General features: G+C 52.1%; 9 protein-coding genes across 9 annotated transcripts; 6 read left to right on the top strand and 3 right to left on the bottom strand.

Annotated features, from left to right (window-relative positions):
• The first annotated feature begins 738 nt into the window (after positions 1-738).
• On the top strand, positions 739-4,064 carry HMPREF1120_07592 (uncharacterized protein). The gene has a single exon (XM_009161820.1). It carries the CDS (start codon positions 1,441-1,443, stop codon positions 2,599-2,601), a length of 1,161 nt encoding a protein of 386 aa, XP_009160068.1. The 5' UTR covers positions 739-1,440; the 3' UTR covers positions 2,602-4,064.
• On the bottom strand, positions 4,041-4,877 carry HMPREF1120_07591 (uncharacterized protein; the record flags this gene model as incomplete). The annotated part of the gene is made up of 1 exon (XM_009161819.1): positions 4,041-4,877. One exon carries the CDS (start codon positions 4,875-4,877, stop codon positions 4,041-4,043), a length of 837 nt encoding a protein of 278 aa, XP_009160067.1.
• Positions 4,878-6,165: 1,288 nt separating this feature from the next.
• On the top strand, positions 6,166-8,496 carry HMPREF1120_07590 (dipeptidyl aminopeptidase; the record flags this gene model as incomplete). Its single annotated transcript, XM_009161818.1, has 5 exons — positions 6,166-6,233; positions 6,290-6,341; positions 6,397-6,635; positions 6,683-8,356; positions 8,415-8,496. The coding sequence occupies 5 exons, from the start codon at positions 6,166-6,168 to the stop codon at positions 8,494-8,496; spliced, it is 2,115 nt and encodes a 704-aa protein (XP_009160066.1).
• Positions 8,497-9,729: 1,233 nt separating this feature from the next.
• On the top strand, positions 9,730-10,383 carry HMPREF1120_07589 (uncharacterized protein; the record flags this gene model as incomplete). The annotated part of the gene is made up of 2 exons (XM_009161817.1): positions 9,730-9,938; positions 10,137-10,383. The coding sequence occupies 2 exons, from the start codon at positions 9,730-9,732 to the stop codon at positions 10,381-10,383; spliced, it is 456 nt and encodes a 151-aa protein (XP_009160065.1).
• A 216-nt stretch (positions 10,384-10,599) lies between these two features.
• Positions 10,600-12,883, bottom strand: HMPREF1120_07588 (uncharacterized protein; the record flags this gene model as incomplete). Its single annotated transcript, XM_009161816.1, has 3 exons — positions 10,600-11,408; positions 11,464-11,747; positions 11,799-12,883. The coding sequence occupies 3 exons, from the start codon at positions 12,881-12,883 to the stop codon at positions 10,600-10,602; spliced, it is 2,178 nt and encodes a 725-aa protein (XP_009160064.1).
• Positions 12,884-15,616: 2,733 nt separating this feature from the next.
• On the top strand, positions 15,617-16,596 carry HMPREF1120_07587 (polyubiquitin; the record flags this gene model as incomplete). The annotated part of the gene is made up of 2 exons (XM_009161815.1): positions 15,617-15,638; positions 15,701-16,596. 2 exons carry the CDS (start codon positions 15,617-15,619, stop codon positions 16,594-16,596), a joined length of 918 nt encoding a protein of 305 aa, XP_009160063.1.
• A 469-nt stretch (positions 16,597-17,065) lies between these two features.
• Positions 17,066-19,621, top strand: HMPREF1120_07586 (BRCA1-associated protein; the record flags this gene model as incomplete). Its single annotated transcript, XM_009161814.1, has 1 exon — positions 17,066-19,621. The coding sequence occupies one exon, from the start codon at positions 17,066-17,068 to the stop codon at positions 19,619-19,621; it is 2,556 nt and encodes an 851-aa protein (XP_009160062.1).
• A 987-nt stretch (positions 19,622-20,608) lies between these two features.
• On the bottom strand, positions 20,609-21,562 carry HMPREF1120_07585 (3-demethylubiquinone-9 3-methyltransferase; the record flags this gene model as incomplete). Its single annotated transcript, XM_009161813.1, has 1 exon — positions 20,609-21,562. One exon carries the CDS (start codon positions 21,560-21,562, stop codon positions 20,609-20,611), a length of 954 nt encoding a protein of 317 aa, XP_009160061.1.
• Positions 21,563-21,845: 283 nt separating this feature from the next.
• On the top strand, positions 21,846-26,169 carry HMPREF1120_07584 (Na+-exporting ATPase). The gene is made up of 2 exons (XM_009161812.1): positions 21,846-22,822; positions 22,873-26,169. Exons 1-2 carry the CDS (start codon positions 22,598-22,600, stop codon positions 26,023-26,025), a joined length of 3,378 nt encoding a protein of 1,125 aa, XP_009160060.1. The 5' UTR covers positions 21,846-22,597; the 3' UTR covers positions 26,026-26,169.
• The last annotated feature ends 216 nt before the right edge of the window (positions 26,170-26,385 follow it).

Here is a 26,385-nt window from a genome sequence, read left to right as displayed (position 1 = left end):
ACGGGCCAATACTGGTAGAACGCACTACACAGGCTGCATTGGCAGTGCATACAGGTACCTAGGTGGGTAGCCACGTTCCTTACTTCACTCTGAAGTACTGTAACCAGGATGTTGAGAGGTATTCAATACATACTTGACCGGAGATTCACTATTACAATATTGATTTCCTGCAGTGCTCGCTGCAGGCAGACCATACCGCCAGCGTTTGACTCTCTTGTACGTGGCCTTGCTTGACGTCCGTATCCTCTCCGACACTGCAGTCCTTTTCGGGCCATACCTTGTAGGCGTGGAAAGTGGTTGTCCACCACCCCAAAATCGACCGCCCTGGGGCCATGACCTGGGGCTGGGGTGCCCATCCAGGGTTCAAGTTTCAACCTTGCCCCTACAAAAACAGCCTAAAGCCTAGAAAGTCTGGCGCAATATACTAGTATAATGTATATTGTAGTTGCTAGCCCCTTGCCCTGGCGCCCCCCAGGGTCGAGAGGCCACTAGTAAGCACGGGCTAAGCCGCTCTAAACTGAGACATTGGCCCGAGAGGGCCCCTGGCGAGCAAATCACCGCCCATACTCTGCCCTGGTCCGTGACACAAACCCCATGCACAGCCAGTGCAGCACACAGTATGCAAGTTAGTAACCACATAAACTATTCACCACCACTGCCACTGCCGTCACTACCAGGCAACTTTACCGCACTAGTACCTTTTCAAGTTATTTACAGACGAGGTACCAAGATTAAGTTCCAAACTCAAGTCAAGTTCACACGAATGCTTCACACTTTGAGAGTAGTTCAAGATTCACCAACCTCGCTCTTTTTTCCACGGTCGTCATCGTCCTGGACACCACAACACTCTGCCACTCACTCACTCGCTTGCTCCGATCCTCCTCAGTAGGAGCACGACCAAACTATCTCTTCTCGAACGGGGCTCTTTGCCTTGTGCAAAAAGTAATTGCCTCTATTCGGCGCGCGCTTTGGCGAAATTTGACCGACCCCTTAATTAGCAGGCGACGGGAGGCGAAGCAACGTCAATTACTGACAATCTGGGCCTTTCAAGATTGTTCGATAAGACTGGACGCACGCTAAAAGGGACGCGAATGAACTGGAGTTCATGAAGTCCTGTGCGCACTGCATGCGAACCCGGCAAGTCGTCGTTTTGTTCTGAGGGTTTCAACAACAAGTTATTATCAAGCGACAGTGCCAATGCCAACACCAACACTGCACTACTACTACTAGAGGTACTGGATCTACCTACAGTACTATCTTCGTCTCTCCTCTCTTCTCTCTCTTCCAGCTCAGACAAACAGTCGCTTGAGTTCAGTTCACCTTTGTTTCAACCTCTGCAAACAAGTCAATTGTGTTGCCGCCGCTGCTGGTAGAGGCGGATCTCCGACGGGAGTAAGTCTCGCGGCGGGACCGTGCTTCACTTCACCTCGAACTAAACTCATGTCGCCAACAACCACGACAACAACCACAACCACACCCACCAGTACCCCGACGACCACCACAACAGTCGCTACTACTACCCTCAGCACAACAACACCAAACTCTCCCATTCCGCCAACTATGGCGTTGACACTCTCACCTTCACCTTCAGTCAGCTCCTCCTCCTCAGCCTCCCCGACGTTCATGGATCTGCCACCAGAGGTCCGGAATCTCATCTACACATTCGCCTTCCAATCCACAGAACCTATGCGGCTTCGAAATCCTTCAGAGAGAAGACTTCGACCGGCCCGGCCACCCAAGGACGACGCGCGCGGGTTGGTCGACACCTGTCGACTGGTGCGACACGAGTCCATTTCGCTGTATTACAGTGTCAACGCGCTGGTCTTTCGCTCGACCCAGCACGTGCTGGCATTTATTTCAGACCCCAACATCCACCCACTGATTCGATCATCAGTCACCCACATTGCCGTCGACTTTGGCGACAGCACCAACGCCGACATCATCCTCAAAGACCACATCAACCTGGTTGACAGCTGTATAGGGACAACGCTACCGCGGCTCAAGGCTTTGGAAACCCGCTTCTACGCCCGGACCATGGACTCGTGCTCGTCCTCGCACTTTCACACCCTCGCCATGGCCTTTGACGGTCTGGACGCCGACATGAACGCCCGTCCATCTCCACGCTGGCCTCGCTCACCTCGAAGCTCCATTGCCGGCGATGACAGTGATCTGTCCTCCTCGTCTTCATCGTCTTCTTCGTGTCCGTCGCCTTGCTCCGAGCTGATGGACTTTGATCAACCACAACCACAACCTGACCTGTCGACCATCCAAGCAGAAGTCTTGGAACAGTACTGTTTCACCCCCTCGGCCGCTGTGGCTTTTGCAAAGTCCAAACTCAAGTTCTCCGTTGCCGCCACGTCGCACGACTACCCGGGCCACAAACACGACAAGCTGATCTGCTACAATCTGCGCATTGGAGTCGACGGGCTCGCAAACGCCCTCGGCCCCGCCGAAGACGCCGTCAAGCAGCGTGTTAGCCGCGTGGGCATCCCGCCACGAAACCTGAGCGACATGTACGACACTACTGCCGACAGTGGCTTTCACCAGAGAGTCCGGGCGACCATGGCCTCCTGCTCACGGATCGATGTGGGTGTCTCTTGAGACCACCAACAAAATGGCCCTCGACTTGTAACGACCCGCACCCTCATGTTACCAGGCTCGTCGCGGCATATTGCATAGCACTTTTCTCGTGGTTGGACGAGATCCAGCCCCCATGATCCAACCCCCCTGCCAGTCTACAGCCTGATCCTGATTTTTGCAATCATGCAAAGGTGGAGCACTCTGCAGCGGCACAGTGCATGGCATTGCATTCTTGTTATTCTGTGACACTTGTCACCTTGATACCCTGCATTGGTCGCATTCAAACCCCCATGTATGTAATTCATGACGATGATGAGAATATGATTATGACTCCCGGAACCGATTCATGTCCTTATTTTCCTCCAATGTTTCTTGTATCCGAAATCTTGTGGGGGCTCATGGTCTCATATTGTTTGCTTCCTGCGTCATAATGTCAGCCACCCAAGCCGGTTCCCGCTTCAAACGACTCAATCTCTGGTTCGGTGTGACACTAGTCTTACTCACATCAAACAGACACAGTGTACAGGCCACGCTGTGCTTCAACGGTGAAATCCAGATCCGGTCGGCGCACAACCCGAGATCATATCTTGTTACCGAGATCTCAAGGAGGTACAATCTGAGATCTGTGTCCAGTCATCCTGAAACCAAACAGAAGTTTGCTGTAGGTGATTCGTGGTATATGGCCGCTTGTTGCCAAAGTACTGTTCTCTTCGTCGTGACACATTCTCAAATGATTCTGCGCTCTTCATGACAATGTACCAATGTGACCGCCCTTTCCAGACATATTTTCTTTCAGTATAAAAAGACAGTTTTCCGAGGGCAAATCTAGTCAAATCCAGTTCTAAGACCATTCCATTGGAAGAAAACAAGATATCGATAGTCCAACATCAACAGAGTATCCCGAAGCAAGCAGATTCCGAAACCAATACATATACATATCCGCTCATCTCCTTGTGGCACCAATCCACCATGTGCGAAACCACGAAAAAGCACGTCTACTGCCCTACCAGCGGCTGCAAGGGCAACGAGGTCAGAGAGACGGATCTCTGCCATCGGTCGAAGGGGGGCAAGCCGTGCGCGGGCCATAGCACCCGCACTATTCCGGGCGCTACCAAGGAATGCTCCTATCATCGACGACAAAAATACGAGGGTGAGAGTGGTCGGGGGAATCCAAGTTGGTGGGATTGAGCTGCAAAACATATAGGCTGGTGGAACCTGGTGGCATGCAATGGTACGTGGTGACCAGCACAGAGTAAGCCGGGTTGGAAGTCATACCCAACGAAGAAGAAATGTCGTGGATCAACGACAGGGAGTGATGGATTTCCAAGAAGATGCTGCATCCAGGGCATGCAGACCTGAGCTTTCCGCTGTCTGTACTTCCAGACATTGTTAGACGCCGGCAGCAGTTTCAGTCCTGAAAGCGTTGCATGGTCAATACCCAGGTACCAGTACCAGTCGTCTCAACGATTGGAATCCAATACCAGCCGTAACCTTGACCATGCAGCTTCCACGTCCGGTGGAATGTCCACATGAGCAATGTAGCCTTTGCCATTAGGCCCATAACCGTTCCCGTCATCCCTTAGCCGTGGGATCTCGCCCAAGATGAGGTCAAAGAAACGCTGGTCGTCCCACAGATCCGACTCGTCAATGCCTGGAACATCGAAATGTAGCTTCGAGGCCTCTCCTCCGCCAGAGTTCAAAGGACTCAATGACATCCTAGGCACGAAGGTTGGGCAGGTCAAGAATTCGGGCTGGGGCAGGGCATCGGCGTAGACATGTTGGAAGGAAGCTAGTGTGCGCAGTGACATGGTGGCATCTTGGACAATAATGACCGAGCTCGGCGTGGACACGGAATGGCTTTCGAGTACACGGCGTGTTTCAACTGCGTTTGCTCCGCAGTTTGTCGATTTTTTTTCGATCAGAAGCTTGAGAGCATTCGATCTGATCTGTTCAACAAGCTTTGGGTAGCATTGCTGGAGGATCACGTTGAGCACGTCAGCCTCGGGTAAACCCTGAACCTTCTCGGCCAGGAAGCCGTATCTCTTGCTATTGCGAATAGACTCGTAAAGGAGCTCCGTCGAATGACCAATGCCGCCGCAGAGGACTAAAGTCTTCGCCAATGCTGGGCGGGATTCCAGAGCTGAGAAAACGTTGTCGGCAACAGGAAGGACAGCAGTGGCGCAGAAAACAAGCACATCAACGGGTTGACTTGACAGAAGCGAGGGTACAGTTTGACAAGACAGAAACTTGGAGATCAGATTGATGTCTGAGGCAGTGGATTCTGAGGGGAGAGACATGATGAATGGCTGTCAACAAACCCTACCGTATGCCATACAGTACCACGATGGACGATGAAAGCCAGAAGAGCAACCCTTCAAGTTTCTGCGGCCTTAAAATGGAGCAGCAGCTGCATCCAAGTGCGGGCAATAAGGTGACTTGGTTCACATTGCGGAAGGACTTGAATAAAGGTGTAACAAGCACTTTTGGAAATAGAGTACCTAGGTAGTACTAATCCGTATAAGCTCTTTTTAGTTCGTTGCCAATCATTAAATTGCCTTGAGCTTTCGGAGTGTCGGAACTACTCCGGCGTAAAGGCATACGCGGGGCAGGTGTGCGCAGTTCATGCTATACCAACATGAAGCAAACTTGAACGAGGTTGTCGAGAGTCACGACCTCCACTACTACTGCTGTGTCCTGGACCTCCGTCCTTCATTCTTCATTCAATCTTCGATCTTCGATCTTTCATCGCTTTCGCCCAAGTCGCAGTGTCGGACCATCATCTGACCGCGCCAAACACCGCTAACAACCTGATCGCCGCTGCTAGTACTTGACGGCAATCTTGGCGCAGGTGGCTGGGTGTCCATCGTCATGCCAACTTGAATGCTCCGGAGTCAGCTTCACCCGCGGGGAATGACCCGAAAAGAGAACGGGGCGGAACGATGAGACTCTACAACATTGTATGTTGCGTTACCAAGACAAGCTTGAGAAAGCTAGAGGGGAGTGAAAAGGCTTCAGTAGCTCCTGGTAATACTGTCGCGCCTGTCCACTCGGGGTTACCTCCTACCTACAATGGTTGTAGGTGCTTCGAAAGATCAGTGTTGATGGCAGAGTCGTGAGTATCACCGCGACCATTCAGTTGCGGAGCATGGCACCTGATAACAAGACCTCACCGCCCAGAGAGCCGGGCTCGGTAAGTTATCTTGATCATTGCCGAGCAATCAGGTCCCAATGCATTGGGAGTGGTGTTCCTGGGCAGCTTCAATCCTGCATAACCGACTTCTAGTGAGCACGCGAGTTGACGTCTTTTTGGCCAGCTTGACGCAACCGTCACGTCTGCCCATTCTCGTCCCACTGCAAATGCTGCTTGTGATATGGGGACCTACAACGTTGTACACGATGTAACATAGCTATCTCAGTCTATCGGATAGCTGTGGCCCGCAACGACTGGTCTGCGGAGAGCTCGAGGGTGGAAGACATGAGTAGTACTTGCCCTGTCGATTGCAGCGCGCCCGTCATATATGAAGTTCCACTGCTCAACCTTCTTGATGCTCCTCCTCAGCTTCGACCAGGTAAGAAATCGTGAAAATGTTGGGCCGAAAGTTCTTAGGAACAGCTTTGGCTGTGTTGCCTCTTGCAAGCGCAATTACTCCGGAGTACGTCTCTTATCCGAGAGAAAAGTATATCATCAGATCGTGACTAACCCGCCCAGGGAATTGTTGGCTGCGCCGAGAAGGAGTGAAGTGTTGCCCAACCCATCCGGGGTAAGGCTTTTTGACGGAAATGTTGAAGCATCAGAACATTGACGCATCGTCCCAGGAAATTGGTGTATTCAGTGCAACGACTTATTCATGGGACTTGCACAAGACTCACACAGTGTGGAACACGTTGAATCTCACCAGTGGTGAAATCTCGTTGCTTTACAATGGTTCTGAGATCTCCGAAATCGTCTGGGTCGGACCGAATGATACGAGCATTCTCTACATCAACGGTACTAATGAAGAAGACAACGGCGGTATTAGCATATATGGGGCAGATATCACTGCCATTGATCAGGCGTGGGTCCAATCTGCCCATGATATGCGGACTCAGCTGACTCCAGCAGATACCTCATCGCCTCTTTACCGACACCATACTCTGGTCTGAAAGCTGTGGTCACACCATCCGGAGATGTGAATTTCCTCCTGAACAGTCTAGCTTGGCCGAACGGCACAGCATACAACGAGGCCTTGTCCGAGCAACCATTAAGTACGGCACGACTGTATGACAGTATCTACGTTCGCCACTGGGATACTTGGCTCAGCGAGCGCAAGTATGCGGTCTTCTCGGGTACCTTGACCGGGGGAAAGCAATATTCCTTTTCTGGCAACCTGACGAACCTTGTTTCTGGCATCTCCAATGTAACGCGTGCTGAGAGCCCAGTTGGACCATTTGGCGACCTGAGTGACTACGACATCTCGCCTGACGGGGCTACAGTGGCGTTCCTTACCAAGAATGTCGACCTACCTCTGGCGAACTACACATCCTCCCAAATATATCTCGTCCCCCACAATGGGTCTTCCAAGGCCGTGCCTATCAATGCATTTTCGGGCGCTTCAACTCCACCAAATGCTCGTGGTGCGTCTTACCAACCGCACTTTTCTCCGGATGGCTCGAAAATTGCGTATGTCCAGATGGATGGTATCTCGTACGAGTCCGACAAGTACAAAATCTACGTTGCAGACGTCAACCCTGACAACCCCAACATTACCGTTCTGGCAGAGGACTGGGACAGTACACCAGATTATTTGCAATGGTCGGTGAACGGCACATCGCTATTTGTAAGAGCCCCAGATGTTGGAAATGAGCGCATCTTCGAGGTCCCATTATCGGCGAAATCAGACTTCAAGCCCACAAACATCACAAACGCCGGTGATGTATCCGCTTTCTCAGTGCTGCTAAACGGAAACCTGCTTGTGTCCGACACGAAGCTCTACTCTTCGCGGGATTACTACATCATCTCACCAAACGGAGATCTAGTCACCGATCTCTTCCACGCCAACAAAGTGGACTCCGAATTGGCTGGTCTGGGTCCTGAAGATGTATCCGAATTTTATACCCAAGGAAGTCTTGCTCCGGTCCAGAGCTTCTTGGTTTTCCCCGAAGGATTCAACAAAAGCAAAAAATATCCCCTTGCTTTCATTGTCCATGGCGGGCCGCAAGGCGGTCAGTACAACGCGTGGAGTACTAGATGGAACCTCAAGACCTGGGCTGACCAAGGGTATGTGGTGGTTGCGCCCAATCCGACAGGCTCCACTGGCTGGGGCATGGCTTACCAGAACGCCATCCAAAACCAATGGGGAGGATATCCATACGAAGATCTGGTGGCCGTATGGGAAAACGTCAACAAGAATTTCAGCTATATCGACACTGACAGGGGAATCGAAGCTGGAGCCTCGTATGGAGGCTACATGACCAATTGGATCCAGGGGCACGATCTGGGAAGAAAGTTCAAAGCCCTCGTCACGCACGATGGTCCGGCCAACCTTTTGGGCATGTACAACACGGAGGAGTTGTGGTTTTCGCAACACGAGTTCAACGGCACCCTCTGGGACAACCGCGACAACTACGACCGCTGGAACCCCATCAACCACGCCCGCAATTTCTCTACACCGCATTTCGTCATCCACAGCAGTCTTGACTATCGGTTGCCTGTGTCTGAGGGGATCATGCTGTTCAATATCCTGCAGGAGAGAGGCGTCCCTAGCAAATTCTTGAATTTCCCCGATGAGAACCATTGGTGAGTACTATTCACTGTGATACTGGGTGTGCCCGCGCATACTGACTTTGAGGATTAGGGTCCAGAACCGCGAGAACAGTCTGGTGTGGCATCGAGAAATCTTTAACTGGATCAATCATTATAGTGGTATCTCGAAGTGATGATCGGTTAGTATAGTAGGGGGGTGTTGACATGAAGGGTGCAGCAACAGCGTAGACTGCTATCATAGTAATATTAATGCCGACTCGGAGTATATACAGTACTAGTATGATAATTGTTGTGAAACTTGAACTTGAAGGGCGGTGGTTATAATCCTGAAGTGTCGGTCTCGGACTCGGATGTCAGTGCCCAGCCATACAGTGTAGCTGAGGTGCACTGCAGATGGCAGGTGGATAACTTGCTCAACTGAACTTGCTCAACACAACAACAAACAACAAACAACAAAACATGCTCATGCTCATATTACTACTCGTAATGATCGAGTACCTACTCCCATATCTCTGGTACTTTAATACAATACCTGATACGATAATATAGGCGAAACATGCTCAGGATTCATTTCATAGTTGGTTCCACCACTGCACTGCATCGCTGCGACCGCGCATCGATACAGAATTGAGCAGGTTATGGTAATTGTACTGCAGTGTGCACACCTCCTGATTCAAGGCAGCGAAAACAATCCTGTCTGTATATTGGGCAATGAGCACATATTAGCGGTCGAGCACCTTTGTATGTGGGTTGGTAGGTAATGGTACTACAATGGGTAGGAGTGCAGCGCGTATATATACTAGTATCACGACTTCGATTTTGAGGACCTTATATGACATGACTTGAACATCCAATCCCTAGTTACCTATCCAACCTGCCACTGCCACTGCCTTGTCCTCACTCCAAGAGACCACAGGTTCATTCCATTACCTAGGTACACTTTATACATACACAGACACGCTTGGTGCTGGTACACTATACCAAAATACCCTAGTTATACTGCCAGTGTTGTTCATTCATTCCATTTCCCTCACCTACCTACCTCCCTCCTCTTGTCTACCACTATCGATCGCCGAATCCTCCAAGACTCTCTGGGACGAGAGAAGAGACAGACACGAGTCAGAGAGGAAGCCGACACGAACGGTAGAAACGCAAACAGAACACAACAGAACAGAACAACAGCCCTACCTAAGCTTGGTGTCTGTTTTACTGCCTGCTACTCCAGCACAAACCCTCACTCGAGCCAGTACCAGTACAACGTTCCAAACAACCAGCCAGCCAGCCAGAGAGCGTTCCTTCGTACCACCAGCCGACGAACTCAACCTGCACACCTCTTGTCTCCGCAACTCAATCCACGAATCACCCACCCACTTCTGAGTAAACCATCAGCCAGACAGACATTGATCATGTGCGGCGACTCCCATCTCCCTCCGGCACCCGAATCAGGCGACTTGATCGCCATCATCCATCCGTACACCAGACAATCAACCTTCCAAGCCAGACTGAGACTGTCGAACCGGTTTCCGGGGGCCACGACGTCGACTTTGACTGTGCAGGACGCCAACAGCGTTGGTAATTCAATTGGGAGGGATCCGTTGCTGAACGTCAGGATCCAGTAAGTTTCCCTTTCCTTCCCTCTTCTCTTACTGTCTGGGATTGGCCGGGCTTTCCCACAAGAGCTCAAGATATGAGACTAAGTAGACGTCGCTTCGGGGCTAGCCGCATTCATCTCCACACTTTCCCCTACTTACACCGCCCGCCCGATATGTGAAACATATCATGCAGTATGCCGGTGCTGACTTCAGGCCACTAGTAAATTCGGACAACCGCTATCGGGATTTTATTCGTCTTCGGACTCAGAAGCAGAATCAGATGCTGCTGTGGCATCTTCCAATCCCATCATGCATTCATTCTTCATCAACCCGGTAGCCACTTCGACCACTGGAGATCTCCGACTGAATCTCGGCGTGGGAGGTGATGGAATTGTCGGAAGGACTGTTTCCATCTGCGACAGACGGAACAGAAGGATCCTCGGAGAAGGTGTCATCGGATGGTGCTGAATTCCCATGTAGCGCCATTTTGTTCCGTTTCCAATGTTTGCAGTTTTTGAACGTCCAATCCAAGGCATCAACGTAAGAAGGGTCCTGCAGCTGGTCGTTTCGCTTCGCTCTGACTGCCCAAATTGCACGTCGAACCATTGTCGAATGGGTATATCAAATGGACGTCGAAGCCTTGTCGAATGGGTATATAAATTGCACATTTGACTTTTTAGGCTTCTAAAGAAGATATCCCATCCATCCGTTGTTGTTCATGTACACATCAAACAAATCCATCTCTTCCGAGGTAAAATTAAACTGATCCCAATTCGTGTTTCCGTAGCTCGCGGCATCGTAAGCAGCGTTCAGATTGGATCCCAATTTGTCCGACGCTGACCATTGCCCAGGCATGATGGCAGGCATGGTGGTATAGGGCAACGTGGAAGGCGCATTCCTTGAATGAAGAGTACCATCCTTGGCCGAGTGAATGATTGTTGTGGTATCATTCTGCAGCATGGTGGAAGCCTGCCTCCGTCGCAACTCGTTTTCGCCCCCCATTTCATCGTCCGACAACTGTCCTCCGCGATGTTGATGCCAGGTCTTGAGTTTTTTGAACACGAACCCAAACGCCTCGGCAAAGGGACTGTGGCCGCCCGCCGACACCTCCGCCAGTCGATTGATGACGGCATCGAGATAGTGTTCGGTTCGGAAATCCGTGGGGAACACCGATTCAAGTTCGGAACCCGGGGCATGCACGATCCAGTGCAGTTTGATCAAGACCACCATGGCATACGCGTTGCGGACCAAGTACATGTTAGGCAGGCAACGCGCGCAAGGAACATCAAGGGCAAGCCAGGTGTCGAGAACTTGGTGGCTGGCTTCGAATAGAGTCGTTAGGGCTTCGACGTGGCTGGAACTGATGAGTTCCGGTCCTTTGCGGTGGTCATTGTACGGTGCTCCTGGCCGGAAGTCATCGACGTTATGGTCGGCGTGGATGGCGATTTCGTGGATGTAGAGCGTGAGCCAGGCCTTTTGATGTTGTATGATTACTGAAAAATGCATGAGTAAGCGTGAGTACACTATTTCTGGACAGCTTCGACTTACAAGGATCCATGTCGGCATCGACAGACTTCTCCCAGAGCTTGAGTTGACGTTGGAAATATTTGAGCTGATGTTGAGTTCTGGCTTCGGTAAAGTTTAACTCGGCTCCAGGATCGTCCATGTTAAATACGACAGAGACTTCTTCGGCAAGATGGAGGAGTCGTACGAGTGAGCAAAGCCATTTGTCGCTGGGCAGGGAATAGGGACTGTTTGCTAGGATTTCTAGACATTCTTCAATGCGCGAGTTGAACTTGATGAATGCTGGAAGTCGAAGTATGGTCGAGACACTTGGTGTCATCTGATCAGCAAAGCTTTGTCATAAATTGTCAAGCACTTACGCAATGGCCGAAATGTAGCAACCCAACCATGTTCGTGCCAGTTCTGTCCTCTCAGCAGGGCTCCGTGTCCGGTCAATCTTGGATCTCTTGCCTATACCTAAATCCAGGGACATGACAATCGCGGAATGAATATACTGATTGAAGGCAAGGTCTCTCGCGCCCCGAGGTCGGAGATAGTACTGCGCATGGACAAGCATTGCTTGTGTAAGGTCCAACGACTTGTCTCCATGGAAAAGCACTCTTTCCGATAGTTGTCGGTTGAGTTCAACGGACAGTGCCGGCTGAACAGAAGGCTCGATCAGCGGGCTCACGACCGTCAGCAAGGCCAGGAATGACATCGGACGTCGTGCTCGAATATCCTGCACTTCCGTTCCTGGGGGAAAGAGGACGAGCGGACAGATACTCGCGATTTTGTGCACCCAGTAGTTGAACATTGCTGTGGCAGCCTCGAAGCTGAGGATACCACGCTCAATCACGTCCACATAGGTTTCACGGGCAGGCGGCTCTGTGGACTCCAGGGCATTGCAGGCTCTCTCGAATTCGGGCGTTTTAGGCAAGACTTTCTCCATCACCTGATGGTCGTACTCCAAACTGGTATTCGTAGTCGCTTCGGTCCTGGGAGGATCAGTGCTGGCGCTCGTCGATTGGTGGTCTTTATCGGGCGACTCGTGCGTGGACGACGGTTCTGAGGATTGTTGTCCTTTCGCCAGCAGGGCGTCGGTCAATGCATTGATTTTCTTCTCCAGCTCGGCCACCTTGTGAACGGTTTTTTGCCGTTTTCGAGGCGGTCCTGGCATGATACATTGCCGGTTGACTTTGGCGCAACTGCTACAGGCCTGCTGTCCTTCGACTGGAAGACATCGAATCTTCATGTTTCGACACGCCACACAAGCGCGCGATCGCTTTGCGCGCTTCGGCCTGCCAGTGTCTAGGCCGGACACTTCCTCTTCCCCAGCGCTGTCCGGAGATTCGCTCATGTTCTGCGAGTCACGTCGCTGGACGTCCTGAAGGGCAGACAGGGTTTCAGGCGAGCGGAGTTGTTGGAGGGACGCTTTGGTGTCCATCTCGATCGGGTCGCCTGACATTCTCGCCCTTCGTATTTTGAAAACTATTTCGAGATAGATAGCGCGGCCCAGCAAGGCGGATGGATGCCCGTGGTCTCTGTATCACTATCTGACCCGGGGCATGACTTTTGTTTGATGACGCACTTGATTACCGATCAGTTTCGAGGCTTTTGGCGCTCTACCAACAACCCACAGCACTGGCTTCATACAGTCACCAGAATGATAAGCCGCACCGGGGAATAGGCCAAGCTCGAAACCACGGTTTAGGAGGTATGTCAAAGGCAAAGGTTATTGGGCCCTTAGAAGATCGATCGGGAAGGTTGTCATTTGCAGTGGTGCATCGGAGTTCAAGTTGTTGGACATGAACTCCAGGCTGCGGAGGTTTGTAAATGCCAAATCCCGAGATTACAGCCAACCAGACCGCCTACAGGCCCCCGTAGCTGACTAAGCGACTCGACCAATTGCACTACAACTAGGCGAGATGTGCGATTGCATGACGATGCATATAGCGCAATCTATAGTATAGGCCTGCAAGGCTGAAATCAAGACGTTCATACTGGCTCTTTGTTGCCTGGATCAGTCCCCCAGCAGGGTCAACATTTTTCAGGCTTCAATCACTAGTGATTTGGCCTCTGCTATAGAACGACAGATATAATGTTCATGAAGCAGTTCTGGTCCCCCACCCGGGCACGCCAGCCGCGAAGCATAATATGCACCAGAAGAAGGAGGAGACGATGATAGAATGCTGACGCGGGCTTCGTTTGGTGAAATGACCGAGTGCATGCTGGTTCTGTAGTAGTGCTCTGGAAAATCTGTCCACTCTAGTATTAGGCTGTTGTGGTTGTCAAGCCTGAATGAGTCTCTCTTCGTAGGCATGGGGCTCTTGCCACAGCCATTGGATCGAGCATATCAAGGCATGACAGTATCGCCATGCTGGGCATTGTTACGAACAAGGACAGTTGAGAGCAAACAATTGTCGTCTTCTCCGGTGCTCACCGAGCCGCAGTCTTTTCACATCGAAGACAGATTATATGGAGCTTGCGCCACTCCTGAGCATGAGATCCAAACCACTTAATTGGTCAACAAAGATGAAAGAACACCCTGAGCGAGCAGCAACGCTGACTGCTCAACCAAGTACATTGGTCATGGCTGAGGGAGGACCGTCCATCGCACATGGGCCCTTAAATCCCCATGGCAAGGCAACCTTGAACAAGTGTTAAAGTTCCGGGTAGTGCTGAATCATCGGCCCCTCTGTTCCGTTGCATACTGCTGGCACCGACAACCAACAGAAAGCTCGCAGAACCGATCCGAGTGTCAACTCAGCTATGTGTAACCGCGGGAATAAGTGACTTACTCAACGCAGTATCGTAGATGACCTACCACATACCTACCACATGCGCGCATTGGCCGACAAATCAAGGACGGGATACGGATGCCCCAACCAGAAAAGAACTTCAGGTGTCAGTTCATCAGAGACCTCTGTGCAAGTAATTCATACTCCATGAGCATCCCAGGGTGAGACTGGGTACTCTGACGCCAGGCTCTCGGACAGACATACAGACAGGGTGGTGGTACAGTACAATAAAGAATGGTCCGTGATAGGCCTACTCTGAGAGAAAAGAATGAACTTTGAAGGGCGTCCACGAGGATGTTTCGGTTTGGAATCTTGAGCATCGGCGAGACCTGATTGAAAGTGACTGACCGTATACGAGAGACATTGGAGGCCACGATCACTTAGGCACAAGAATCGAACAATGTCATAGCTGCACCGTTCAGCAGAACTCGGCGAGTTGGCCTTTTCCCAGGATTGTGGCGCGGAATTGGTTTACCCAGACAAGCAATAGCAGGCGAACACGGGGCTGTCACTACAGCACTTCAAGCTGGAGAATAATGAGTGGTGGATTTGCCGGGCGGACGCAATGTTTTTAATCTGCGACCGAACGCGACGTCATTGGGTGGATTTTACGGGGGAGGGGCGGACAAAGCCGGAGGCACCAAGAGACTGTATCTGGACCTCAGCCAGGTACCTGAACCGCAAGCGAAGTGGGCTGTTTCAGCATCAGGCACTTCTCTCATGGGAGTATCAGACAAACGTATAAGGACCGTCTCGCGCAATTCTGCTGGGCAACCGGATCGCATGCTGATGGCTGATAGGTGACAACGCCATGCAAAGCAATTATTAAGGTACTCAGTTGTATAAGCGCCCTCGGCACAAAGCTCGGAGGGAAAGTCCGACGTGGGGGAGATACAACTAGTCATGTGAGCGGCGAAGTAAGGCATCATCCCGGCTACTGTCATGAAACAGCGATTGACTCATCCGGCGAATAATACTAATTGCCTAGAAAACTCTGCGCACCCTTCAAGCAAACATCTCTTGCCCGACAGTAGTGAATGATAAGCGGCGGGTGAAAAGCTGTGGCTGAAGTGGCCGCAGTGCCGGGGATTGATTTATTGAAGTTGCCTGGCCACAAGCTGGTGGAGGCTTCGACCGGCTTCTCCATTACCAATACATCATCAGCCGCTAGTCCGCATACGGCAAGGCGCGGTCACTGCCACCTCAGACTGCGCTTGCCACCTGCGTTGTCGCTCCTGCCGCCTCCTACTTAAGGCGCTTCCCCAACGTCCGTCAACACTCTCCTTCCTTCTTATCACCACTTCTTCTCTCCCAAACAACCTTGAGATTCTCTCTCCTTTGACTCTCTATCATCTCATCTACTTACAACTTCAACCGTTTCATTCCTCACAACCGCAATCATGCAGATCTTCGTCAAGACCCGTAAGTTTGACCCCGCGCTTATCTCCCGCCTCTTGGATCAAGATGCTAACCTCAGTTCGCAGTCACCGGAAAGACCATCACCCTCGAGGTTGAGTCGAGCGATACCATCGACAACGTCAAGTCCAAGATTCAGGACAAGGAAGGCATTCCCCCTGATCAGCAACGTCTTATCTTCGCCGGCAAGCAACTTGAGGATGGCCGCACCCTAAGCGACTACAACATCCAAAAAGAGTCGACTCTTCACTTGGTCCTCCGTCTTCGTGGCGGTATGCAAATCTTCGTCAAGACTCTCACTGGCAAGACTATCACCCTTGAGGTGGAGTCTAGCGACACTATCGACAACGTCAAGTCCAAGATCCAGGATAAGGAAGGAATTCCGCCTGACCAGCAACGTCTCATTTTTGCTGGCAAGCAACTTGAGGACGGTCGCACCCTGAGCGACTACAACATCCAGAAAGAATCCACCCTCCATCTTGTCCTGCGCCTGCGTGGTGGTATGCAGATTTTCGTCAAGACCCTGACGGGCAAGACTATTACACTCGAAGTCGAATCCTCAGACACCATCGACAATGTGAAATCAAAGATCCAAGACAAGGAAGGAATCCCACCGGACCAACAGCGATTGATCTTTGCTGGCAAGCAACTTGAAGACGGCAGAACACTCTCGGACTACAATATTCAGAAAGAATCCACGCTCCATCTTGTGCTGAGACTCCGAGGTGGTATGCAGATTTTTGTCAAGACGTTGACTGGAAAGACCATTACTCTGGAAGTCGAATCCTCGGACACTATCGACAATGTAAAGTCAAAGATCCAAGATAAGGAGGGTATCCCACCCGACCAGCAGCGATTGATCTTTGCCGGCAAGCAATTGGAGGATGGTCGCACTCTCTCTGACTACAATATTCAGAAGGAGAGCACTTTGCACTTGGTGCTCAGACTCCGTGGTGGTCAGTAGATGATGTTCGGCATGCGGTTCTGTTCAGTCTTTTCATGAGTTTAACGGGATGGGCATTCTGCCTGGGGTTATTATGACATTGCTAGCAACTTGAATTCGAACGACATGATAGCCTTCGAGTTGGCCACTTAGTGCCAAGCATACTGCTTAGAGAAGTGCTAAGAACTTGATGAATATATGTTCTTCTCCACCTTATGTACATTCCTTGTATCCGTAATAATACACTACTCGTTCCAACACGAGAACGAAAACACGATCGAATTGCTGTCTCTGTTGGTGGGTCTGGAGGCCTCGGTATATGACGCAGGCTGTCACCGCGCCGCAGACGCGACCAGACTGACGGCGACTTGAAGTTTGTGTGAATGCGCCGCTCAACTTTCATCCGCAACTCCATGCCCGTCCGCTTTCTTTTTCTCTTTACATTACCATTCAAGTTTGCCTTTTGTTTTTGACCTGATGCCTAGGCGAAATGCCTGATTATTTCTTTCACGTTGGTATTGAACTCTTTCCAGGCTCATCACCAACGCTGAACGAGTCCAGCCAACTTCAACCACCAAATCTATCTTCATTCTTCAAAGCACTCAGGCCGTTCACGAACTCCGGGCCCAGGCGGCGATCGAGAGACTTTGCGCCCGAGCAGAAGAAAGACCATACTACGAACCCCGCCCGCTACGAAACCTCCTCTGCCAGACTACCTCACTCGGCTCCCCACGATCATCGGCTTGACAACATCTGCATCGAGGGCGTCGATATGTCGGCCAACTCTGGCGGCGGTGGTGGCGGTGTGAACCAAGAAGGGTCAAAAGATAACATCATTGGCAAGGGAATTGGAAGCGCAATATCAGGACATCATGTGAAGGGCCGCTATGAACCTCTGGAAGGAAGCGGAAACGGCGGCGGTGCGCAAGGATGGGGGATCGTTCATCTTTATCGAGACAGCGAAGAGACGTCGGGGCTCTACAAGGACTCTGTAGCCGCATATCGAACGAGTGATCTATGGAGCGACGGGTCTCGCAATCCTCCCGCAACCAAACCTCATCCACCACCCAAGGACGAAGAATGCACAACCCTATGTATCCTGGCCGTGCCCTCGTACATGACACCGTCGGATTTCCTGTCGTGGGTCGGTGCCGATACCAGAAGCGAGGTCAGCCATTTTCGGATGGTCCGCACGGCGCGTGCCAACCGGTACATGGTTCTGATGAAGTTCAAACATGGCAAGAAGGCGAAAGAGTGGCAACACGAATGGAACGGGAAAGTGTTCAACAGCATGGAACCGGAGACATGCCATGTCGTTTTTTTGAAATCAGTCGAATTGATGCAAACAACTCCAACATCTCCAGGACATAATGATGACGGATCGTCGGTAATCAGCTACCCGCGTATGAATAACGACCCTTTCACCCCGGCCTCAACAACCACAAAACCATTGGCTCCAAGAACATCCTCACTGGTTGAATTGCCTACGTGTCCGGTATGCCTTGAGCGGATGGACGAAACCACGGGCCTGTTGACCATTCCTTGCCAGCATGTGTTCCATTGCACATGTTTGGAAAAGTGGTCTGGCGGTGGTTGTCCGGTCTGCAGGTACACCCACGACGACTTCTCGTCTCGGCTTGGTTCATCCAAATCAAAAAACAAAAACCCAGGCGAGCACGGAGACAATGACGGGCCCCTGGAGTGCGAAGTATGTCATGTTGAGACGAGTCTCTGGCAATGTCTCATCTGTGGCAAAATCGGGTGTGGACGATACGAAGGCAAGCATGCATATGCACATTTCGAAGAAAGCGGACATACGTTCAGCATGGATCTCGAAAGTAAACGAGTTTGGGACTATGCAGGAGACGCCTACGTGCATCGCATCATTCAAGACGCAGCCAAGCCGGGCGAGAAGCTGGTCGAACTGCCCGGCAGACGACGGGAACGCACGGCCCTCCAAGGACAAGAAGATGTCGAAATGGCCAAGATGGACAACATTGCTCTCGAATATACGCACCTATTGACCAGCCAGCTTGAAAGCCAAAGAGTGTATTTCGAAGAGGTGGTCGAACGAGCCGTGGATAAAGCCTCTGAAGCGACTAAAAAGGCCGAACGAGCCATGGAAGAAAGCCGCATCGCCACGGAGAGATTGCAGCAGCTGGAACAGCAGCATGATATTGTCGCCAAAGGCCATGTTCCTGAACTTGAAAAGGAGAAAGCGCGTCTTGAGAAGCGAAGTGCAAAGTTCGAGGAAATGGCACGCAGTCTTACTGTCAAATATCAGGAAGAAAAGGCACTTACTGCCAGTCTTATGGAACGGGTTGAATTTTTGGAAAAGACACAATTGGCTCAGCTGAATGAGACTATTCGTCGCCTTGAAGAGGAGAAGGCCACTCAGGAGCTGTTGATGGAAGGTCTAAAGGAAGAGCATCGTGATGCCATGATGCAGATTTCCGCCCAGAAAAAGTTGCAGGAGATGGTGGCGAATGGGGAACTGGATGCCGAAGATCTTGAGGGTGCTGTCATTGAAGCAGGACCTGCGAAAAAGGTACCGCCCAGTATCGCCAGGCGTCGGAGGGGACGCGCAGGGGGAGCAACTGGACAACGACAGAGTGCAGGTTCTGGGCCATTGTCGGCTAGTGCGGCGAACAAGAACACGATCAAACCCGTGTCAACACGACAACCACATAACGACGACGAACCCCGGGATATCCTCTACCACGACATATTCGGCTCCAGCACCCGCAGCAAGAACTGGGACGAGCAGAAAGCAAAACAGATCCTCGACGAATGTCGCGCCAAATTGCTCAGTGAAGGCCTACTACTACAGCATCCGGATCCGCTTCCGGTGCCAGTACCGCTGTCTGCGGAAAGCAGCGAGACCGAGGCTGGCGATGGATATTCTCCTCATGTGGACGAGAACAAGACTGTCAACGACTCTGCCAAAGCCGAAAATGAAAAGACAGGTGCAGGTGGGAACAAGAAGCGCAAGGGCAAGAAGAAGGGCAAGAAGGGTGCCGTAAAGGACTTGCAAAGTTCTGTGTAAAGATGTCTTGCGAGGACTTGGCTTGAGTTGAATCAAGCGAGCGACGCCTATTCTGCTATGAGCCAGATGAAATGATACCCCTTACTGCAGCAAAAGAAGCCTGAAGAAGAATAGCTTCTATGAAATGGAATGGAAAAGTATGATTAGATTAGAATTAATGAATGATGTTTGAATAAGGAAATGACCGTGATAGTAATGTTCAGTGCGCGTGGCCGCTGGGTTTGAAAGTCTTTGAATCACTTTACTCGTACTCTATATCTTCCAAGCATCACTCTCGTTTCCTCAAGTAGTAGTACAGTAGTATCGGTACACCATCGTTATGCGATTTACCGCGACTGTTGTAAAATACTTACATACCTTATCCAGACTATAGCCATTAAAGGCATTTACAATGTATGGACCGCTGAACCGGTACATTTTTTGACTAGGGTTCATTTGCTCGAGAAGCGGCCAGCCAGCCAGGCCACTGTCATGCGTAATGATATCAGCTCCGATGGACCCGCGTCTGGTTCCGAAGTGGTGTTCGGCCATCTGATATGGGGACGGAGACGCCTGGCGGGTGGGGTTGAGTGCCATTCGAGGAGGCAGTCGCCGGGAGGAACGACAGATTGATCGATTGATTGATTGATCAATCGTCAACAGCTGCTCGAGGATTGGATCGGGAGTGGGTCTGGACAGGACGCAGAAGGCGGTAAGCTGAGCTCAAATCCGGGATGGAGCCACACTACTAGGGGGCTTCTTGCTCTCTTTATTGCTGAGAGCAGTACTGTAGGTGTAAACCGGTCCGTATCATAAGTCTCTTCGAGAAGACTGGGACGGCGATGCGTTGTCGACTCTGTTGTGTTTCCAGTTCCCCCAATTTGTTCGAAACACCAATATTGGTATATTCCATCTTTGACTTCCGTTGGTGGGCTCTGATGTCTGGTGAACAGGTGTGGAGGTCTTTCTCCCTCAAAGGTACTGCACGTGAACCACGTTTTCTGTTATTCATCCGAGCTTTTGCACGCCAAAGAAATAGTTTCCAAACTCCTCGCTATTGTTGACAAATCGCCAACCTAGAGCAGGAACATACACGACGCCTTGGGTCTTGAACTTGCCCCAGCTGCCCGATGCACGGGTCTCGAAGTATTGCCGCAGCTCTGACGGATTAATGTATTTGTTCCAATCGTGCGTCCCGGGCGGCACCACGCCAATCAACGGCGCCTCGGCGATCAGCTTTGTGGTCAAGAAGGCCGTAAGCGAGCGGGAGATGGTGGACCCGATGATCCAGCCGCCGGGCTTGACATGGGGGATGGCGAGTTCGAGGAACGAAGACGGCGAGTCAATATGTTCGAGCACTTCGAACACAGTCAGGACGTCGACTTTCTGTTCATCTGTGGCGGGGACAGGGAGGTCTTCGATCGCGCAGTTCAGGTATCGCAGTTTAGGGGCGGCTATGGCTGGGTCGGACCGCTGGTGCGATTTGGCGACTTGGATCACCAGTTCCGTGGGGTCGATGGCCGTCACGGTCGAGGTGGACGGCAGCCGTGCGGCAGAGGATGCAAAGATGCCGCCGCCGCATCCGATGTCGAGGTACGAGTATGATCTCGGTGTGGATGTCGAGGTAGTCTCTGCCGCGGAGAAGGACGAGTCCATACATAATCGGATAAAGTCATGGCGAAGCGGGTTCATGAGGTGCAGCAGCCTCGACGGGCCGTGAGGATCCCACCATGACGATGCGAGGCGGGAGAAGTGTGAGACTTCGGAGGCAGAGACGGACGAGGCCGAAGGCGAGGTGGGCGAGGCTGAGGCTGTCGAATGCTGCCGGCGTGGTATCCTTCGAACTGTCCAATCTCTTCTCGTTGTTTGTGCAGTGACCCGATGACTTGAAGATCTAGTGGTCAGCGACGGCGACTTCGTTATTGCTCGCAAGGCATTCCTGCATTGAGACCCTGGAGCCATGGTTCGTAAAGGCTTGTCGAGCTTGGTTGCATTGAACCCTCACAAAAGCTGAGGCGCGGTCGGACAATAGAAAACCCGAAAAGTGGTATGTTGAGGACCGCGATCTGCAAGAAGGGCTTGGATACGCCGCCTGACCCCAGGTTCAGCTTCGATAAGATGTTGTTGCCACAGTCCGGACGGGCCAAACCATGCGCCGTGTATAGTAGGCCGCGGAAGAGCACGAGCACGAGGATTGACGATCAGATACGAGACGGACAGGGATCCCAATCGGGCGGCATTCTGGGCGCCGAGGAAAAAGTCGGTCGCTGAGTGGCCAGGGAAGTGGACAAGACGCGTCTCTGCTTCCGGCGGCGTCCCGCTCTCAATACGCGATCCTTGGCGGCCACTTGGCACGGCTTGGCCGAGAGTCACGGTCTCTCACCCTTCGTTCCATGATCCCTGCTACGAGGATCATCAGGCATCTCCGTGGTACTGGTCCGCTTCCACTGCCTACTTCAATTCAGCCTTCGGCTTGTGACGTTACCGTCCGGCTGAGGGAGGCAAGCCCAGAAGACTTTTGCAAAGTAACTTCTTCAGCCGCGGAAGCCAATACCAAACCTAGACCGGGTCGTGCTCTGGATACGCCTGGTATTGGACACCACACCACCTTACTAGTAGCATTCGCCCGCCAAGATACGGTGGGTGATGGCAACGCAACATGCTGTCTCTTGGCTTGCCATGGCGGTTCCATCATGACAGTTCGGGGCCGGGGATCGGTACCAACGGATAGCCTTTCTTCAATGAGTCTGGACGGCAATCGCCTTATCAGCCTATATAACATGCCATGATGCCCCTCAGCAGGGGTCCATAACCTTGGTAAGCTTCAACAAGTCACCTTTGAACCATTCCATACAAATCTTTAAGTGGTCTACTGTAATTTCCAAGGTTATCATCCTCTTGCAACTGTCGTTTCCCATTACGGCACAGAAAAGAACGTGGTTTATATTATTCCTCGATTTACCCCGCGGGAAGCCGAATTGACCTCGCCCGCCTGCGATGGGTAAAGATGGCGGACGGGTGGAACAAAGCTACTCCAAGCACCCATTCCTACTGTCCACCGATGAGGTTGTGGAACATCTCGAAACGAACCTCGAACTGGGCTTGACGAGTGCTCAAGTCCAGCAGTATCAGGCGAAATATGGACCCAACAAACTGGACGGTGATGGAGGAGTCTCCTGGTATGCGATTCTGGGAAAGCAAATTTCCAATGCCATGATTCTGGTATGGCAGTAGCCCTCGTCTTGATCTCACGTTCGCTGACCGTTCTGCAGGTTCTGGTGCTCGCCATGGCATTGTCGTACGGAGTGGAAGATTTTGTAGAAGGCGCCGTCATTACTGCAGTCATTGTTCTCAATGTCGTGATAGGCTTTTATCAGGAATTCCAGGCCGAAAAGAAAATGGATGCCCTTCGCTCGCTTTCCTCACCTTCGGCCAATGTGGTCCGTGACGGCAACGAGATGACCATTCCCTCGGCCGAAGTGGTCCCAGGCGACATTGTCTCGATCAAGACGGGTGACACGGTTCCGGCGGATCTGAGATTGTTTGAGGTGATGAACCTGGAGTGTGACGAAGCCATTTTGACCGGCGAGGCCCTACCCGTGGCTAAAGAGGTGGACTTTGAAGCCAAACATGGCATTGCCAAAGAAGATCTGGGCCTAGGAGACCGACTCAACATTGCCTATTCCTCCTCCACCGTCACCAAGGGTCGTGGTCGTGGCGTGGTTGTCTTTACCGGCATGTCCACGGCCATTGGAGGAATCGCCGCATCCATGCAGGGCAAGCGCCGCAAGCCAGGCCGGTCGATGTCACGGAGGAAATACGGACCATTGCAGCCCATCAAGGGCGGCGCCCTTCGGACCTACGACGCAGTTCTAAAGTTCCTAGGCCTCACCGACGGCACGCCTTTACAGATCAAACTGAGCAAACTAGCTTACGTTCTTTTCGGCTGTGCTCTTCTCCTTGCAATCATCGTCTTTGGTGTCAATCGCTTCCACGTCACGAACGAGGTCGCCATCTACGCCATCTCGACTGGCATTGCCATCATCCCGGAGTCCTTGATTGCCGTTCTGACCATCACCATGGTGGTCGGGATGACCCAGATGAGGAAGCGCAGGGTCGTTGTTCGCCAGCTCAGCGCACTGGAAGCGCTTGGAGGCGTCACCAACATTTGTTCAGACAAGACCGGCACGCTGACCCAAGGCAAAATGGTTACTCGCAAGGCCTGGATTCCAGGCGCTGGGATTTACAGTGTGGAAAATTCCAACAATGCCTCCGACCCCACGGAAGGAACCATCACGTTTGGCACAGCTCCCCGCTCCCGAAAAGAGGTTGAAGCCGAGAAGGTCGCCAGGCAAGAAGCTCTCGATCACAAGCGAAGTGTCGCCGGAGTCGCATTCGACGTGCCCGAAGAGAAGATGCAGAGGGATGCTGAAAAGGCTGCTACTAATCAACACGAGAAGTTCATCCAAGAGGACCCCGAAGTGACGCCAGGTCTGCAAGCATTCCTCGAAGCCGCCGCTCTTTGCAACCTGGCCACGGTGCGCAAAGTCAGTGAGAATGGACAAGAGATGTGGAAAACGGCGGGAGACCCGACCGAGATCGCGCTGCAAGTGTTCTCACACCGATTCAACCACGGGAAGAAGACGCTCGAAGAGAAGCACGGCTGGTCCCAGACGATGGAGTTCCCTTTCGACAGCTCCATCAAGCGTATGTCGGTTGTCTATACCAAGCCAGGCATCGAACACAACATCATCTTCACCAAGGGGGCGGTGGAGCGGATCATCGACCTCTGCACGTCGGTGGGCGTGGGCGAGCACGAGCAACCCATGACTCCCGAGTTGAAAGAAAGCACGCTTGAACAAATGACATTCCTGGCCGAACAAGGACTTCGGGTTCTTGCTGTAGCACGCAAATTCACCACCGAAGACATCCCCGAACACTCGGACATCGACCGGACCGAAGTGGAAAAGGATTTATGTCTCTTGGGGTTGGCAGGACTATATGACCCGCCGCGACTGGAAACCAAGGGAGCTGTGCAAGCATGCACCACGGCCGGGATCACGGTGTCCATGTTGACGGGCGACCATCCATCGACAGCGGCAGCGATCGCCAAGGAAGTCGGCATCATCCCCAAGAACATGGGGAGTCTGGCTCCAGATGTGGCGGCGGCGATCGTCAAGACTGCCACCGAGTTCGACAAGATGAGCGACGCCGAGATCGACGCCCTACCGACCCTGCCACTGGTGGTGGCACGCTGTGCGCCAGAGACCAAGGTCCGAATGATCGAAGCACTTCACCGCCGACGCAAATTCGCCGCCATGACCGGGGACGGGGTGAACGATTCACCTTCGCTGAAATTGGCTGACGTGGGCATCGCAATGGGCCTGAACGGCAGCGACGTGGCCAAGTCTGCATCGGACATTGTTTTGACAGACGACAACTTTGCCAGCATTGTCAACGCGGTCGAGGAAGGACGACGCATGTTCGATAACATCCAACGGTTCGTTTTGCACCTGTTGACGTCCAACGTGGGCGAAGTGATCTTGTTGATCTGTGGGCTCGGGTTCCAAGACAGTTCCGGGTTCTCGGTGTTTCCCCTGTCGCCGCTGCAGATCCTATGGATCAACATGCTGACCTCGTCGTTTCCGGCTTTTGGTTTGGGCCGTGAAAAGGCCGCCCCCGATGTCATGGAGAGGCCTCCGCACGACAATCGAAAGGGCATCTTTACATGGGAACTCATTACCGATATGTTGGTCTATGGTACCATCCAGGGAACTTGTTGTCTCATGACATTCGTGTTTATTGTGTACGGGCCCGGCCGGGACGGGTTAGGTGTCGACTGTAACCGCAAATACAGCGACAGCTGTGATGTCGTGTTCCGAGCCCGCGCGGCTGTGTTTGCCGAGTTGACATGGCTGATTTTGATTTCCGCCTGGGAGTTCAAGGCCATGCGCCGCAGCATGTTCCGCATCAATCCGCATGACACGCGCGCGTTCCCCTTTTTCGCGGATATTTGGGAGAACCAGTTCTTGTTCTGGTCCGTCGTCATTGGCGCCGCCTCGGTGTTCCCCGCCGTCTACATCCCCGGCTTGAACACTAGTGTGTTCAAACATAAGGGTATCTCGTGGGAATGGGCCCCTGCGATAGTTTGTGTCTTTGTCTTTGTTTCCGGAATGGAGGCCTGGAAGTACGTCAAGCGTGCCACTGGTTGGTTCGAGGCCGAGGAGACAGAGGGCATGAAGGCCAGAAGACATCAACGCACCACCTTGGGTTTGAGGCAGGGTTTCTTCACCCTCGCCCGCAGTTTCACAAAGAGTAAGTCGGAGGAGAAGCGGACCATGACCGAGCTTAGTGAGGGCGGCGCCAGTGATCCGTCGAGAAGGACGGAGATGGTCGGGGTGCCGAATCACAGGGAGGTCGTATAGGTACAGGTACCTTACCTAGTACGCTTGAATGAATGCTTGGTTGGTTGGTCAGCATGGTAGTAGAGTAATATTTTTGAATTTTTGCTGAAGATAGAATGTCCATGATCAATGTTATGCATACTATTTCGAACGATCAACTTTCACATCCTGGGCGGTTGTCTGAGATAGTCATTTATCTTTTCTTGGGTCTGACAGAGTTCGGCCATCTCAGTGTTGATGTTGTTCCTCGTCACTGTTTCTTGTCCAAGGAATAGAACCTAGTCAAGCCCTTTGAATAAAGTAGTTGCTCAATAGCTTCTGTGGCCAAGAGGTACACCATCTTTTATCCACATTATCGTACCGACCCGACCAAACGCTCTA

The sequence above is a fragment of the Exophiala dermatitidis genome (genome assembly GCF_000230625.1).
Source record: "Exophiala dermatitidis NIH/UT8656 unplaced genomic scaffold supercont1.6, whole genome shotgun sequence".
NCBI lineage: Eukaryota > Fungi > Ascomycota > Eurotiomycetes > Chaetothyriales > Herpotrichiellaceae > Exophiala > Exophiala dermatitidis.
This window is presented reverse-complemented; position numbering and strand designations above follow the sequence as displayed.